General features: G+C 38.8%; 5 protein-coding genes across 10 annotated transcripts; 2 read left to right on the top strand and 3 right to left on the bottom strand.

Moving 5' to 3' along the window:
- Positions 1 to 49: 49 nt before the first annotated feature.
- Positions 50 to 436, top strand: LOC106660251 (proline-rich receptor-like protein kinase PERK9). The gene has a single exon (XM_014383183.1). The coding sequence runs from the start codon at positions 50 to 52 to the stop codon at positions 434 to 436; it is 387 nt and encodes a 128-aa protein (XP_014238669.1).
- A 1,622-nt stretch (positions 437 to 2,058) lies between these two features.
- Positions 2,059 to 3,524, bottom strand: LOC106660252. The gene is made up of 6 exons (XM_014383184.1): positions 3,228 to 3,524; positions 2,757 to 3,160; positions 2,578 to 2,677; positions 2,402 to 2,503; positions 2,180 to 2,338; positions 2,059 to 2,118 (listed from the first exon to the last, which is right to left on the bottom strand). Exons 1-6 carry the CDS (start codon positions 3,522 to 3,524, stop codon positions 2,059 to 2,061), a joined length of 1,122 nt encoding a protein of 373 aa, XP_014238670.1.
- Positions 3,525 to 4,045: 521 nt separating this feature from the next.
- On the top strand, positions 4,046 to 9,245 carry LOC106647994 (nuclear pore complex protein Nup160 homolog). 3 transcript variants are annotated; one of them, XM_014364589.2, is made up of 3 exons: positions 4,046 to 4,246; positions 4,642 to 4,698; positions 4,775 to 9,245. In XM_014364589.2, exon 3 carries the CDS (start codon positions 4,862 to 4,864, stop codon positions 9,044 to 9,046), a length of 4,185 nt encoding a protein of 1,394 aa, XP_014220075.1. In that variant the 5' UTR covers positions 4,046 to 4,246; positions 4,642 to 4,698; positions 4,775 to 4,861; the 3' UTR covers positions 9,047 to 9,245. The 3 variants fall into 3 exon arrangements, with proteins under 3 accessions (XP_014220075.1, XP_014220076.1, XP_023314068.1); XM_014364590.2 differs by having other exon boundaries at positions 4,046 to 4,276; XM_023458300.1 differs by having other exon boundaries at positions 4,105 to 4,123.
- A 52-nt stretch (positions 9,246 to 9,297) lies between these two features.
- Positions 9,298 to 11,428, bottom strand: LOC106647996 (zinc finger protein 816-like). Of its 3 annotated transcripts, none has more exons than XM_023458301.1 (7): positions 11,142 to 11,428; positions 10,874 to 11,048; positions 10,610 to 10,795; positions 10,447 to 10,548; positions 9,992 to 10,381; positions 9,872 to 9,922; positions 9,298 to 9,803 (listed from the first exon to the last, which is right to left on the bottom strand). In XM_023458301.1, the coding sequence occupies exons 2-7, from the start codon at positions 10,992 to 10,994 to the stop codon at positions 9,316 to 9,318; spliced, it is 1,338 nt and encodes a 445-aa protein (XP_023314069.1). In that variant the 5' UTR covers positions 10,995 to 11,048; positions 11,142 to 11,428; the 3' UTR covers positions 9,298 to 9,315. The 3 variants fall into 3 exon arrangements, with proteins under 3 accessions (XP_023314069.1, XP_023314070.1, XP_023314071.1); XM_023458302.1 differs by having other exon boundaries at positions 10,874 to 11,008; XM_023458303.1 differs by lacking the exon at positions 11,142 to 11,428 and having other exon boundaries at positions 10,613 to 10,795; positions 10,874 to 11,128.
- Positions 11,429 to 13,118: 1,690 nt separating this feature from the next.
- On the bottom strand, positions 13,119 to 15,195 carry LOC106660429 (CD63 antigen-like). 2 transcript variants are annotated; one of them, XM_014383393.2, is made up of 2 exons: positions 14,472 to 14,868; positions 13,119 to 14,395 (listed from the first exon to the last, which is right to left on the bottom strand). In XM_014383393.2, the coding sequence occupies exon 2, from the start codon at positions 14,356 to 14,358 to the stop codon at positions 13,630 to 13,632; it is 729 nt and encodes a 242-aa protein (XP_014238879.1). In that variant the 5' UTR covers positions 14,359 to 14,395; positions 14,472 to 14,868; the 3' UTR covers positions 13,119 to 13,629. The 2 variants fall into 2 exon arrangements, with proteins under 2 accessions (XP_014238879.1, XP_014238878.1); XM_014383392.2 differs by lacking the exon at positions 14,472 to 14,868 and adding an exon at positions 14,976 to 15,195 and having other exon boundaries at positions 13,120 to 14,395.
- Between the last annotated feature and the right edge of the window lie 1,634 nt (positions 15,196 to 16,829).

Below are 16,829 nucleotides of genomic sequence, written 5' to 3'. Positions count from 1 at the left end.
ATGTTTCTAAACGCAGAGCGGCCTGCACCAACAACAGCCCTCAATGGAAATGGCTTCGTTTCTTAACGGCCAGAACAACAACGGCATCGGGCTAGCGGCCGCCATGGCCAATGGTCATCCGGTAGCAGCGTCACCATCGCCGCCGCCGCAGCCGCAGCCGGCCCAACCACTCAACCCGCCGATTCAACTGCAAGTCCCGACGACGGTCCTACCCCCGTCGGCCAAGAACCACGTCAACTCTTACCCGGTGGTTGCTCTGCCGACCTCGGCTCTCGCTCATCACCAGCAGACCCACCACCAGGAGTTGAATTCCATGCCGCCGATGCCTCTGGCCGCGCCACCACCGACCGCGTCTGCTCTTGCGGACGCCCCAGCCTCCTCGCCGATGCCCGCTATTCAGCTTCAAGCGCCCATACCCATCGAGCAACCATGCTGAGATGCCCAAGCGCCACCTCGAACCTTGCCTCGACTGAATCCTATTATAACTACCTATCCTCGATTTTATAGGACCGTTAGCTTTACTGGTTTAGCTATCGAAATTTATTATTTCGCTATCCCTTCGTCTTGTGTAAATTCAATTTTAGGCCACTTTTTTTATGTTTATTTATCCATGTGTCGAGCAGTGATTTATATTAAAACGTATTTTTACTATTGTGTATATATTTACGCTACGATTTAGCGTTCTCGAGTAGTATTTGTACAAGGAAGAGCCAAGCTGTGCGACACAGTACGTCATGATGTAGTCCTGAGAATGGACTTTATCCTCGACTTTGACGTTGACGTTTTAATTTTAGTAGTTATTTTATTTAGGTTTTTCTTTGGGCTTGGCCGAGCTTTCATGTTCTGATTTGCCTCGAGAGTCAGCGTTGTCTCGCCGATCAACTTTCTCTTCATTCTTCTCTACCGACTGGTCTTTCTTGAAGGGCTTTTTCTCCCCAGGGTTTATCGTCTTCGGTAACGTTCCGCAGTGTTGGCTTGCATTCAAGTCCCACTGAGTATGCTGAGACGGTCGCGGGGGGGTACGGTGTCATGGGGCCCGGAAACTGGTACCGGACTGTCGGTGAGAAAGCCAGTGTTCCGAAATCTGCCATCCCATTCGTGGTAGTGGAAGTAAATACCGATCGCGGGACCAAATTAAACCCGCAAGCCGAGAGTCAGTCAAGTCCTGCGAGACTATCACATATTTTTTTCCCAGGTTGTTTTTTTACTACGTTATATGGTTCTATATAGCAACGTGAAAATTCCAATTTACTCATCTTCCTCATTCATCTTTGTAAATAAATATCTTTTCCAATCGTATATTGTGTATATGATGAACTAAAACGTGATGGACTTCGTAGATAAATTTTGATGAGAAAAATATTCTTGCGGATAATTTTATTCTAGCTAGCTTAATAGAAAGATAATAAAACTCGTTTAAAAATGGCTATGCCATAATTATTCAACTAACAGTATTGTTTTTTAACTATACGATTATTTTGTAAAAAATAAAACTTTTATAATAATGATTGAGATTAATTAGTACCTTGGAGCTGCAAATTTTTATTTATAGTCAGAAATAATGCGGCTTCCATGTGTTGTAATGTAAAAAAAAATGAAACATTGAATGGTAAATATGTAAATATTTAATTTAAAAATTACGCAGAGCTGCGGAACCAAGTGAAAACATTATGAGATTGTATAACTATTTTTTTTATAAATGTGAATTGTAAATAATTGTGATGATTGTGATGCCTGTCAAAAAAATTCATTTATGTAATCGGAGAAAATACGAAATTATAATACATTATTATTATTATTATTATTATTATTATTATTATTATTATTATTATATCCAAGCATAATACTTGATTGCTTACATGTATAGTATTTATAAAAAAATGTGCGTTTTTTCATAAAACGGATAAATTGTAAATATAGAGCTTAACGACAAATGGAGTATGCATACAAACAAACAGTCCTGTCAATTTGTACTTAATTTTGTCTTTTATAATAAATTACTCGTAATACAAAATACTATATAGCCAGTATAATTATTTATACTGAAGAAGTTTGATATTATTTACTACCCACAATTGTTCTCAGCGTCATTAAGTAAGATATCGTGGCGGAAAAAATCTGTAAATTTGAATAAAGATGAGTAATAACTATTTCCTAAAAAAAAAAAATCGATTCGTACCCCTCTCAAGTATCTTCGGTCGAGGGCAGACATGAGACCGCTGACGCATATGACGGGTTCTCGTTGACACTTTTGAATGATGATGGTCTTTGCCGTGGACATTTTGGGAGTTTCGTCGTACCAAGACGTTGAATAAACGGTCATGGCAATGTCTCTTCCCTAAAAAGAAGGTAAAATAAATGTAAGCTCGAAGTGAATTGAGTTGTAGCTCGATCAACCGACCGCTGCGGACATGTTATTTGCACTCTCGGCGCACAGGTAGAGTCGAGCGTAGGCCAAAAAAAGTATGGATATTTGATGAATCATCACAGTTTGCGCCGTATTCTGCCACGAAAAAATAGATAAATCATTGTATTTTCAATATGTAATATTTTATTTTGTTGTCATGAGAAACTTGCGTTCAAAATTTGCAATCCGGCACCGAAAACGTATGACATGAAGAAAGCCGTAGTTTTCAACACCATAAATCTGAGTATCCGGTTCGTGTCCTTGATCAATCTATTTGAGATATGGAAAAAATATTTTGGTAAATATTCAGTGGATCGATAAAAAATTCAACGGACTATATAGAACTCACGCGAGAACGTCGTTGTGCTCTCGAACGCAGGCGACCAAGTGCTCGTAAGAGCGCGAGTCACGAAAATGCTTGTCCAGCTGCTTGAGACGATCGGTACAGGTGAAAATGAGAAAGACGGCGATACCGTCGAAGTTGGCCACGATGTAGGCGTGAACGAAGACGATCGCTTGATTGACCCAGAGCAGCCACTTGATCGGGTTGTCCTCGAGGCGAAACGGGTACGAGGCCGAGAGGGCCAGTTCGTTGTTGCCGGTTTTCGGCTTCTCCAGGATGATGTACATCATCACGACGCACACGTAGAAGGCCAGCGTGGCCAGGTAGACGATCGCGTAGTAATTGGCGTAGAAGCGCACGACCCTTCGCTTCTTCACGGCCAGCTGCTTCTCGGCCAATCGGAAGAGCGACTGCTCGCACGAATTAGCTCTGAGATCGGTTTAGCGTATAGCAAGAGTTGGACAGAGATCGGCATACCTCGAGGCGCGAACGTTGCCACCTGCTGAAAATCATGACGGCGGTGGCCTCGGTAAAGACGGTGCTCTCGATCCACGAGTACGAGGCCGACACGATGTTCCTCCGGTTGATGTAGAGGCCGTAGAGCGTCGGCACGAGGATCGCCACGTAATTCAGCAGGTAAAACCACCAGAAGCAGTTGAGCAGGAGACCGAGTCCTTTGCTCTGGCCCCTGTCCAGTGGCCAGATGGTCAGACTCTTGCCGAGGAAGCTCAGCACCCGGTAGCTCCACGTTGCTTTTATGTAAAAACCGCTCATCCTGAAATATTGGCCAGCAGCAGCTGCCGCTCGCCGAGTACCAAGTCGACTGATTCGGTCGCATGCATCGGCCTAGTCTTCGTTCAAGGACTCTCCCAATTTTCGCTTCCCTACGCGGACTCGTTTGCGCATACATTTGGAGTTAATGATCGAGGCCTTGTTCGCCCGCGTTCAACCCTACATCGTCGTCCGAGTGTCAACAACTCCCCACACCGTCCGCACTCGTATGGAAATGACCGCGAGCTACCAAATAATATGACTAATGAATTACTTCGTATTTGCACACGGCTACGTGTTTCCGTGCAAAAGGACGCGACCAAATACATACTCCGTGTGGTTCGCAAACAATCAACGTACTTATAATTACAAGGATTATTATAGATAATGAGAGAATGTTTTGCGCGTTCAATAAGCCGACGAATAATTGCATTAATGTAGTAGATACGGAAGCAACCGTCCTTGCCACTTCTGTTTTATCTACGCAGCACATGAACTTTAAATTGAAAATCCGGCAAAAATGCTTCAATCAAAACGATACTTGGCGGGATAACCGTGATGTGTATCCATACGTAAAACATCATGTCAAGTGCACAATCGTGGTAATTGCGGTTTAATTCTTCGTTACGCTTGTGTTACAGAATACCCTGCCAATGTTATTTGTTGACTCTACTCAACGTTCGACTCTGAAGAGATTTATTTTGACTTTTTTACCCAAGTTAATAGTGAGTCTTACATTCAAACAAATGCTTCAAGTTCAGTCATAGCTTTTATTTTTTAAACTTTATTCATTTAATAATTCATCGTCGTAAAGACAACTATTGAATAGAACAGTTCTTCCATTTTTCAATGTATTGCATTTTCAAATAAGCGACAGTGTTTACCTTTTTCAACGTGTATCGTCTTTGAGGTTATAAACTTTGCTTGCCGGCACCTTGTATGTTTTTTAAACTATAAAAGAAAGAAGAAAGAAAAGAATTTCGAAAACTCAAGTCCAATCTTTTACTTGCTCATTCTCTCTTCTTCGTTTTTTATAATTTTTCATATTGTATAATTGACAAAATATATGCTTACAGACTACTGTTTTTTACACTCACTAAATAGTCTATTTTTATTGCAGATTTCTTTAGTATAAGACATCATTAATCTTAAAAAAGATTATGTAAAAATATATGCAGTGAGTAAAAAAAGAGCTTGAGCCATTTTCATTAAAATTCTTAAATAGCTTTTGAATTAATTTATTTGTATTTCAGATTGTTGTAAAAAATATACAGATTTGATGAAAGTTTAAACGGAATCAAACAGAATTTCTTGTTATTCAAGTTTTAAAAGTAGTAATCATGGATTATAAATTAGGATACCGGGAAATTATCCCAGATCAATCTTTGCCAGATAAATGGAAAGAAATAATTATAAGTACTGGAGGTAGTCAAAGTACTCTACAAGATATAAAAGTGTCTGAAAGAGCTGGAGGATATTGTTACAAGCCATCATCAAGATATTTTACGCAAAATCGTTTCATCTACTGGAGAATAGCTCATGATGTTTTGGAATTGGTTGAATACAGTCTTGACATCAATCTTGTAAACAATCAAGTCAGATATAAATTCACAGATACTCCAATTCTTGAAGGAATCACAATTCATGAAACAGCTAATTCTATTGTAATATTAGTTGTTACGGTTTCTAGTGTACACAAACTCTCCTTTGTGCATCCTAAAAGAGTTCACAAACAAGATCAAACTCTAGTTTCTACTGCTGAACTCACAATGCAATCAATATTCAGTGAAGCAACTGTTCAAGCAGCTAGAGATCCAAGTACTCTCTATGTCATTCCCAATGTTGGTCTGACAAATTCACCTGTTGCCCATGCAGCTGCTTCTTGGCTTACCATGCCTCAAGAAGAAGCTCAATTTGCCTTAGCCTATGATACAGGATTAATTTTATTATTACGCATGGATACTGTGACTGGTTTGGTACATTCTAGTGAACTTAAGCATGAATCAATAATGCCTCGTTTCCTTAGTGGATTAGCTACAGCATTTCGCCGCAATAATGATCAAGAAATTCCAATGTCGCTTGTTATACATTCACATGGTAGTGAAGTTTATTTATTTGCTCTATATCAAGAAGGAACACTGAGGATGTGGTCTTGCAATAAGACCCAGTGCATAGCTGTAATTAATGTCTCTATGAATAATCAAAATGTAGTGAAAAATATTCAAAATCATGCATTGAAAAAAGTCAGTGGAACAAAGAGCGACGAATTGTATTTGACTACGTATTTAAAATATGATTCAAGCAGCGAATTTTGTGTTTTAAAAGTTGTCCAAGAAGCTGGATCATTCAAGCTTAATCGAATGTGTACATTGCTTGCACCAGATCACCATCTTGTAGATTTTTCATTTACGACTCAAAAATTGTGGGCGGTGTGGAGAACTATTGAAATTGATTCAATTGCAATTACACATGTTCAGTTACCTTTACACAATAACCAAATTAGCTGCGAATGGGAATCAGCTGAACTTGTGCAACCACCTGACAAAGATTACATCATCAGTGAAGCTTACATGGATCCTAGGGAAACATACATCAATTATATATTTCACCCTGGAAAATTTGCTTTAGCAGATATCATACGAGCTTTGAGTATTTATCGCAAAACAAATTTCTTAATCGATATAAATCTTTCACCAGCTTTACTCAAAGAAAGAGTTTGTATGGCAGTTGAGGCTGAAATTCAAAACGAAGTAATGGATTACGAATTAATGGACGAAGAGTATTTGGAAATCGTCAACCGATGTTGGTCTAAATTTTACTCTCGCATTCTACAGTATCACCTTAACAGATCGAGACCCGTAGGTTTGTTGCTGTTTCCAAGCATCGATGGCATAGTTCTTTTGAAGAAATCTTTCTTTTCTGTGCTAAGACCAATGGAACCTTTGGAGCATTTGATGCTGTGCAATGAGCAGTCGACAATTTCGCATTTTAGAAATACGCCAATCCTTAACGAGGATCCAAACATTTGCCAGGATTTGATAATTCTTATGTCAACGATAGTAGCTCTTGACAATCAATTATCGGACGATTTCAAATCTACATTTGAAAAAGAACTGTATCAACTCAAAGCGCCTGATAAAATAATCGACAACTTGATGTCGAAATTATCATTTCAGAAAAATGATTCATTTCTAGATTTTGATTTTCAACTCGTATTCCAGCAAAAACTCGGAAATGTCAAGGACCTATCAAGCGCAATCACGATGCTTTTAGCAATGCTCACCTACGATATCGATCAAGATGGTAAATCTCAACATCATAGTAGCCGCAACAAACTCCTCGATCATCCATTTGGAAGTCAGCTCGGTATATCAATGACGTCAGAAATTATCATACAAATTTCACTCTTGAGATTTTCTCTCTGCAGAAATTTGTTGGTATTACAGAAGCTGGCCCTGTCGCGTCCCGAAACTTTGGATTCGGAGACGTTGCACTCGATCAAATCGTCGCTGATACCACGAACGGTGGTGTTGGTTCAAGCCTACTACGTTACGACGTGGATCTGCGAGTCAAACCCGTCGGTCACGCCGTCTCAAGCGCTGCTGGAGACGAGCGTGCAGCGTCTTGCGCTACTCAAGCTATCAAACGCAAAATCCGTCATCGGTCACCGACTGTCGAGATCGGTATCGCTTCTCGAACTCTACATTCAGTGCGGCGTCAAAAGAACTTTGCACGAGCTAGATCGAAATCGCGACAGTTCCGCTTCCGTTTCGTCGGATCTGCTCTCCTACGTAAACACCGTAACGCAGTTGATCTGGCCGATTTCGGAGAACTTTTTGTTCCCAGAGTGGCTTTTATCGAACGGACAATTTCTTATTCTCCAAGAATACGTGAGATTGCTGAGCACTTGGTGCGAGCGAAACAATGCCTCGAGAAAATTCGCTCTGGCCGTCAGTCTGCTAGAGATGGGCGAGCCGCAAAAGGCCTGCGACTACTTCCTCAGAGCGGCCGACGGTGTATTGGTCGACCCGTACCTTTCGGACTTGCTGCTCACGTCCGACGTAACGACGGAGAAGGGCGCACTGGTCCTTTATTTTCTCAAAGTCATCGAGATATTCGAGCAGCATAACGCGTACGATTGCATAATCGAGCTGGCCATGACCGCGATGACTGTTACCGAAAAGGACGATCCTATTCTGCCGACTCTACATTCCATCGTATTTACGCAGCACCTTAGTCTGGGCCATTACACGGAAGCCTACAACTGCCTCAACACCAATCCCGATGCCGAGCGCAAAGTCGACTGCCTGAGGCAGTTGGTCGTCACTCTCTTCGACCAGAAGAATCTCTTGGATCTCGTCAACTTCCCTTACGTTGACATGTATCAAGATTTGGAAAAGATCATGGAGGCTCGTTCTCGCAGCGTCGATTTGGCTGACAACAATTATTACGATTTCCTCTACAGTTTTCACATCAACAAGGGCAACGTTCGAAAGGCCGCGTCGATCATGTACGAGCAAGCGATCCGGCTGAATCAAGAATTACCGTCGATTGGAGTGTTGGCGCGCCAAGTCAACTGTCTGCTGGCCTGCATGAACGCCCTGTACTTGGTGAACGAAAACTACCGATGGATCGTAAGACCGGTGGTCGATCGCAACATGCTCAATGGCTGCAAGGATCAAGACGAGTCGAGAATCATGAAGGACGACGAGATACGTCAGCACCAAGTCGAGAGGATCACGGAGGTACTAGAGTTCGAAGATATTCGTCGAGAGTACCAAATGGCTGAATCCAAGTACAAAATAGCCACAATGCAGTCCGACGTTAATGCGGTAATTCACGCGGGTCCCGAAGAGATGGTCGCCATCAATGCGAATCTGGGCCTTTACGTTGACGCGCTTAATATTTGCGAATCGTTCAATCTGCACAAAACTATGGTCCTGCAGAATCTCACCTCGCATTGTGTTAGGGTAAGCGAAAAAAATCAAGAATCCTGGGATTGGCTAGTTCACAACGATGTGGTTGACTTGGAAGTTTCGACTCTGAATCCCACCAATATGTGCTGGAAATTACTTGAAAAACTGACTTTGACACTTGAAAAGGAAGGCGAGACGATATTGCATAAATGCGTTGCCGAAAATCTCTTCCATCATGGAGCTTTCCTCCCAGAGTGGCTATTTTCCTCTTACGTTGAAAAAAATGCAGCCGAATTACTAAGACTCATGATGAAGATGGGCAGGTTGGAAGAAGCTGCTCAGTTTTCTTTGGAGTACATACAAAAGTTACTCGGTAAGAGTAAATATGACGGTCGCTTCAAGACTAGAGTGGAAACCGGTGAAAAGAACCGAGACAGTTACGTACCGATAAATGCGATTGAAAATCTACTAATGGAGTTGGAAGCTGCAAGCGCCGATGATCGTAGTTACGGGGAACTGTTTAAATCTTTAGACTATTCACTAAAGGAATACATCAAAAATATGCAACAGGTGTCGCATGACGTACTGGAGACTTACAAATACAAATGAATGAATGGTTTATTATCAGTTTCTCATCGTGTCTCATGGTTAAATGTTTATTATTAGATGCAACGGATTATACGTTAATTTGTATGATGGATTTACCAATAAAAGGCTTTATGTAATAATCATTATTTATGTATAGAAATTGATTCAAGTTTGTTTTATCTTTTCAAAAATAAATTCAATACTTTTTTTTACTAAAATATGTATTTTTTAAAAATAATGGGATTGTTTCAAAAGAATAATGATAGCACTGCTCCAAATATATATATATATTAATCAACATTATAAAATTCTTTATTTGAATTAGGTCCTGTAAAATAATCAGCATGCCTTAACAAATGAATTCTTAACTGCTTTCTTATATTGGTTGAGAATGAACAATAAATGCACTCAAATCTTCTCATACAAACTTTCAAATGATACTTATAACTTTGTTCACCTATTCGTATCTTGCCACATTGACCACATTTATAAGATTCATTTGACCCAAAAACTGGATGTTTTGATGAAATATGATTTCGTAAAGTTGCTCTGCGCTCTGATGAATAATCGCAGTGGGCACATTTATACACAGCAATAGAGATTTCTTCTTTTACATGACGATAAGCATTGCAGCGATCTTGCATTATCTTATCACATAATTTACATTTAAAGATAAAAGTAGTGTCACAAACTTCACATTTAATTAACAAATTAGCTGCACCTCTTTCATATAATTTATCACAATTTTGGCAATATTTCCACATGAAATTTGAAACATCTGCAATCATAACAAATAAATAGAGATATTTGTTTGTATTATATTTAAATTAGTACTAATTTACTTACTTTCTTCATGTTTTGGTAAAGCCTCAATATCAACATACTTCATATCACCATCTAGAGAGAATGAACATCATTAATAATTTTTATTTAAGTTTATAAAAGTATAAAATAATATTTATTTACTTCTAATTAATTTATTTCTATTCAGTCTTAATTTAGACAAAAATTGTTCCAAAACTTCAGAACCCAGTGCCTTATGAACTCGATTGTAATGCTGTATCAATCTATGTCTGCGATTGGAAGTCATGGGACAGATTCGACAAGCAAACAAAAGTTGTGTTCTGTTACAACCATAGAGATGATTAATAATTTTTTGTATTTTAGCATATTTCCTCCCACATATTTTACAAGTCATCAGATCATTTTCATCTCTTTCTGGTGTATGTTTAGTGATTTCATGTCTATATATAGCTGCTTCTTTGGGCCTTTTAAAGTCACACTGATTACACATGTACAGCCCTTTTTTATCTTGTTTTGCTAAAGTGGCATTAACTTTAGATTTTGATAAAATTTCTGTCAAGAGATAAATTGAAATTAGAAATGTTCACAAATGTAATTTGCAAACTGTAAGTACATACTTTGAACCTTTTCTAAATTTTTTGGTTCCTTCTTTTTCTTTTGAAGAGATTCAGCCACTAGTTCCTCTCGACTATAATATCTAACATCAAGAGGCTTTTCCCCTAAAAAATGATCGGAAATTCAAAATATTAAGTACTCATGTAATTGCTATTATCATATTACCACTTTCAGATGGAGATGTTAATATTTCTATTTCCGTGTCATCTTCTTCTTCGAATTCATAAATTTCATAGATTTCATAATCGTAATCTTCTTCGTTTGATTCTTCAATTGGTTCATCTGCATCGAGATCCACTTCCTCTTTAATTATCGTTCGGTTGTATGTTGATGAATACGTAAATTCATCGTCTGATTTGAGTATAATTATTATTATACTTAAAAAAATAATAAAAACCTATAATGAAATCCAAGTTGAATTAAAAATACCTGAAAGAGTTTCGTTCTTCACAACCGGCTCCTCTTTTACAACTACATTTTCGTAGTGCGTGTTTTCATAACTGTCAACCGGCTCAGTTTTTATAGTCACGTGTTCATGAAGGCTATCCATTTTCTGTTCCAACACTGCATACAATGCGAATCATTTCGTCAAATACTACTAATACTATCGGAAAGAATGAAAACAAGAGAAGGCTTGTGTGTAGGCCATAGCGAAGCATAGAACAGCAATGTTTTTGTTTATATGAGAATTACTAACCTAGAAATTATGCGCAGAGAGTATTTCTGTGGAAAGTTCAAAATTCTATCACGTGACGTCGTTCGTACCATTTTACATGTTATAGATACGGTTCGATGTCAGCTATAGCTTACGGCAATTGGTTCCTTCATTGATTTCATTTCTACGAAAAAATGTGGCTTATTTTTTCTACTTTTAATTAATCGCATAAAAGCTAATACGATTCATGTCTAAACTGGAATTGAAGAAAAATCTAATTAGAAACTCGTTTCTTCCTTCTTTGAAGAAAACATCGATATTTTTGTAAACTCAAGGTCAAAATCATTATAAAATACGATGCGTTCAAAGACAAGAACACCGTTGCAGTTTGATGATAATGCGCCAATCGTGAGCAAATTTGATAGTTTAGTTTTCCACGTGCAAACGTATACTTTACATATACTTTTAATGATTTGAAAAAAAACCAGCTGCATATATGACATGCACTACTACATATACAAATAATCAGCAAGTATTTTTTCAGTTGAATCTTCGATTGATGGCGTAATGGTACGTCATTATTGTATATACGCTGCAGTACAATAAACTTCACGTAAACATTGTAGTATTGTACTCGCATATGCGTGATCTATTTTCGAGAAAATACAGCTTTTATTCGAGTTTTCATAACAAGTGCTCGAACGAAGAAATATCATCGTGCATTTTTTGTGAGGAACTCGAAATTGCCCTTATTTCGAAGAAAATAAATTTCGGAATTAAAACCTCGGTTACTCAAACATTTGCTCGTACTTTTCAAGTTTAAATTACTCAAATTTTCCAATGCGAAATAATTTGAAAAATGCAATATTTCAATACTTTACAATGCAAACTAAACATTTCAGAATAAAAATAAAAGTAAAAAATCGTCTATGGTTATCCTCATTCATATGTTTAATAATAATATTTGTAGTAAAAACTGAACATTTTTTAGTTTTTTGTCAACAAGAGTACACCTAGCATAAGTTGAAATCTTTGTATCTCGAAATAATCGAGTTATTCAAGTCGTGTGTACAAAAAAGTAGTATGCGAAAAGATAATGAGCATTGCTGAAAAAAGACACATTTCACCACATACGCTTTAGACTATCCTTAAAAATAAAGGGAAAATCTTGTTAATATTGAATTCTGATCTTGGCAGCAGAAAATGAAAGAGATGCTAAAATTTAGCGATGTTGAAGACGCATTAATTGTTTCGTTCGAGCAGTACACAAATGAAAAGTTCTTAATTCTGGTTCTAACGTACAAGAAAACGAAACATTTTACGTTACATCAACTATGCATCGAACTCGAAACCTCAATAAGTAGAAATATATATATTGTTCACCAACGATTTGAAATAAGGCGATTTCACTGTTAATGATGATGAGTTATATAGGCTATTTTTTGGTATACCATGCGTTTGGTTTATCGATTTTGTAGATCGAACACACACTTGGCGTATCTTGACTCTCTTATCACTTATTATTTCTTGCTCAATTATAGCACACGTCATACTTGCCAAAGCAGAAAAATGTTAAGCTCATTCGAAATTTTATCCGGCGATGATGTCATTGATGATTCCCTGTATCAATAATAACAATGGTTAATATTGCTACTGCCCTTAATGAGAAAGGTATTTGAAATATGCAAAGGGTTTTCCGGTAGTGAGACATATTACATGGTAAAAGAAATTTGTAGTCACTGCTCCAAATATTATTAGAATGAATATTTTTTCGTATCTATAGATGAAGATTGTGATAATCACGCGATAATAATCTCAAACTTCGCTCCGATTGTAAATGTAAGTTACTCATTTACCCAGATTCCCCCATTGAACAAGATAATGGATGACGGTGTAGATCATTACCTCATATTTGAGTATTTAAAGGTATTATAAATAGAAAAATGATGTATGTTTTCAGGTAAAATTTTACTTTATTTTTATACGTAAAAAAAATTGTACATTTGTTTTCTTCAATAAAGAATGAAAAATATACTTGTATTTAATATATATACTTTTGTTTAGAAAATTACAAATTTTATTTTGCATTTGTTAGACGTTACATATTTGTCAAAACGTATATCAAATCCTATTGAAAATGCTGTTTTGTTGCAATACTTTGTGTTAATGTTCAGCAGTGATTTTTTATAATCAATCATATTTTTTGTGCATTCTGACAAAATCAAGCAGTTGAAAGCTTACAATGTACATTTATATAAATTTTATATATATTTTATTTGCACACTGAATAACTTATTTAAACAATCTATTGAAATACAGTGTGGAAAACTAGTGTCTTGTAACAAATTTTATTCAGAATAATTCTTGAATCATCAACTTTTTAATCACCCTGTTTTTTTCCTTATAGGGTACTTAGACAAATGAAAACTTAGAATTTATATTTCAAAACATTGTCAGCACCTCCCAACTCATTTATTATCATTGAATTGTAGCTTTGTGTACTATATGGCCCCATTTAATAATGATTTTATTAAACTTTATAACCTCGTTCGGCATTCCTTACAGAACTAGCAAGGCAAAAGGCAAATATCACACCAATCAGTTCAATAAATGCAACAGAAATACAAAGTGCTGCCAAAATAACAGCGTACTTCATCAAGAATGGGAATACTTCTTCCTTGCAGGATTTTCGGAATGCCTCATTCGGACTACAAACGTCTGCGTCTTCCTCACCATACTTTCTGCAGCAGCTACCTGGTATAATATGTTTATCATTTCCAAGTAAGTTGGGGAACTCGTTGGGTCCATTGTAACCACAGCACTCGACTAAACCTTGCATGGCATCAATACCGTCCTTTATTTGAGTAGGACCCGTGAAATACTGTAGGTAAGATTTCTCAAGACCTTCGTTGAATTTTTCCTCGAGATTGGAGTCTTTGAACTTGACAAAGGCATAAGCTCCTGCGCTGACTTGAGCAATGAGCAGGAGTATGAGCAAAAGAGCGAACATGATGATCATGCAATAGCTCTCGCGCAACGCCCCGCAGCATCCAAAGAAAGCAATGACGAAGATAATGGCGCCAATTGTGATGAGCAAGGACGCAGGGATGACGGAAACTGGCGTATCTTTGAATTGCTCATAGTCGGAGAGATTTACGCGGATAGCTACACCGCTAGCGAGGATGGCCAGTCCGCCCAAGGCGAAAAGAAAATTGAAGAGGAAAAGAAGCCATCTGACGCAGCCCGATGCACAACCCATTTTGATCGTCTTTTATGAGATTCTTCGGTAGATCTACCTGGAATAACCATCAGAAAGGCAAATACCCATGTAAGAATTATTGGAAAAACCACATATATTATGATTATACGAACGCGTATCTCTCTCTCTCTTTTTCTTTCTGTATTATATGGGTGTTGCGTAGGTATTCTTGTAGGTTTTACGCGTGTGTTGAACGCGGGTGTGCGAGTGTGTATAAAAAGAAGCTGTGCGTTTGTTGAGCACGATTATTGTTATTATTGTTTATTTATATAACAGCCGATGTACTTAATAGAGGATGATGCCTGCTGCTGCTGCTCGCGAGCACGAATTTACACGTATATATAACAAGGTGCGTGTATATAGCGCAGTCAACAAAATGTCAACAAGTGATTCACTGAATATAGAACAGAGAGCGCATATACGGGTGTGTGCGTGCGCGAGCAAGTGTGTATGCGTGAATCACAAATGTAGTACGAGATCATGGACAGGTATACGAAGTGTATGCGTGTGTGCGCGTTCGCGTGTGTGTACCTATGTGTATCGGGTATCACGCACTGGTCTCTGGCAATTGGCACAATCGCATCACGTACAGATAGGCGGTACGCGTATATACTCACTTTTGCACAGGTGTGGATACGCACGTATCGTCTCTATATATAACTATATGGGCACTGGGATGAACACAATGTAAACACGAGAACGCACCGATACCGTATGCGAATGTTAACAGCGGCTCTGCTTGCCAACGACTGGCGACTGGCGAGCTTCTAAGCGCGCGCGAGAGCCGCCCGAGACGTGCCAAAGTACAAAGCGAAGCGGCAGAAGAGCCAAGCAAGCCGCCGTCCCATAGATTCCCCTCTGAACGCGTGCAGTTAGCAGCAGTGGCGTACGCAACGACGAGCGCTTTAAGACTCGGGAAATACGCGCGCTGGTGGCGGGCGTGTCTTCTCATTGGGCATGCGCGAGTCATAAAAATCGCAAAGAATCGACATTCGACTCCGTAAGTCCGTACTCCGTATACGCCGTGTGCCGGCGGCCCCGGCTCGCTACGCAGCTTCGGCTCGCTCGCCGACTTTTGTTCTTTTTTGCAGTCTCGAGTCAGACCTATATTAGTAGTTGCCAATGACAAAACGCGCGCGCGAGCTACCTACATAGCGTGTATACGTTACGTGCCCTCCCGCGTATAACACAACGCCGCGATTACGTCTTACTCGACGCGATAGCGTATACGGGGAATAGGTCAAATTCCCATTTCTTCGAGCTCTCATCGGGATTTACGCACTTTTTTTTCATTCGAGTCGCTGACCGTTGGCGGCGGCTGCTGCTGCTGCTGCTCGTCATTTGGTTTCGCTTCGTCGTTGTTTCTCTCCTGACGTATTGTTATTGGTATCCTATGGCTGCGGCAGCGTCTATGTTGTATGTACGCGTCGTGCCGCTCGAGCTTTCAATTTTTATCGATTTATTTTTACTATCTAAATGGCCGTGGCGCAGCCAGCGTTATTGAACAAAAAAAAAAAAAGACTAATAATAATGAGAAATGAAAACGAACGAGTATTTTTAGCTGACGTAAAGCTACTTCATTTATTTTCAAAGCCTCGGCGTGTACCGTGTATTGGTATACGCACGAGCTTATTAAATTCGAAAAAATTATAATATTTGCGAGAGAAAGTAGAGAAACACAATGATTTTGCGCAGGTAGTTCTTTGTGATTCTTCTTTTACATACTTGGCGAGTGCGAAAGGATGACACTATACACGTAATGTATGTGTCTCGCAAGTACTGCACGGTGCACTTAAATATTTTACGGCTCGATAAGCTCGAATGACTCACGAGCCGACAGGTGCGCGTGTGTGTGTATGTGAGTTTGTATCTCTGATTATTCACAATTCAAATAAAGCAAATGAGGTAGCATGTAAAAAGCGACTTTATAACGAGAAACGTATATAGCTCGCGCGAAGAAGGAGCATTGAGCCTCCTCCCGTACGCGCACAAAAATCTGTTGGGAAGAGATTTCGCTTTTGCCGAATTTTAACGAGCGGCGAAATAGTTTCAACAAGGTCATTAACGATTGGGCCTATCTCTACTTTTGGCGTTTGGCAACATTGCCTTACCAATGAAATTAGCATGACGCTAAATTTTTCGTTTATCGTTGAGGCATGAATCGTACAGAGCACGCAGCCGCTCATGTCAATCGAGGCCTATTGTCTGCTTTCAATTATACAAAAAAAATTATTAAGAACTCGTAAAAATCAGCTTAGCACTCGCCGATTGTGCTTATTTAGTTATACATTACGCAACTTCGTAAAGCGAGTCATATACTTCTTTTTTTTTTAACATATTTTTTGCTCTCCTAATTGTAACTTTTCGATTATGAACTATAGTGATATGTGTTTTTCTTATCGCTATTTGACTTACGTCACGGATGAACGGCGAATGAATAACAAAACAAATCATCGTTATTGAAAAGTTCG

This window comes from Trichogramma pretiosum, unplaced genomic scaffold, assembly GCF_000599845.2.
Source record: "Trichogramma pretiosum strain Unisexual culture from Peru unplaced genomic scaffold, Tpre_2.0 scaffold51, whole genome shotgun sequence".
Lineage (NCBI taxonomy): Eukaryota > Metazoa > Arthropoda > Insecta > Hymenoptera > Trichogrammatidae > Trichogramma > Trichogramma pretiosum.
The sequence above is the reverse complement of the archived record's forward strand: the minus strand, read 5'-3'. Positions and strand labels throughout refer to the sequence as shown.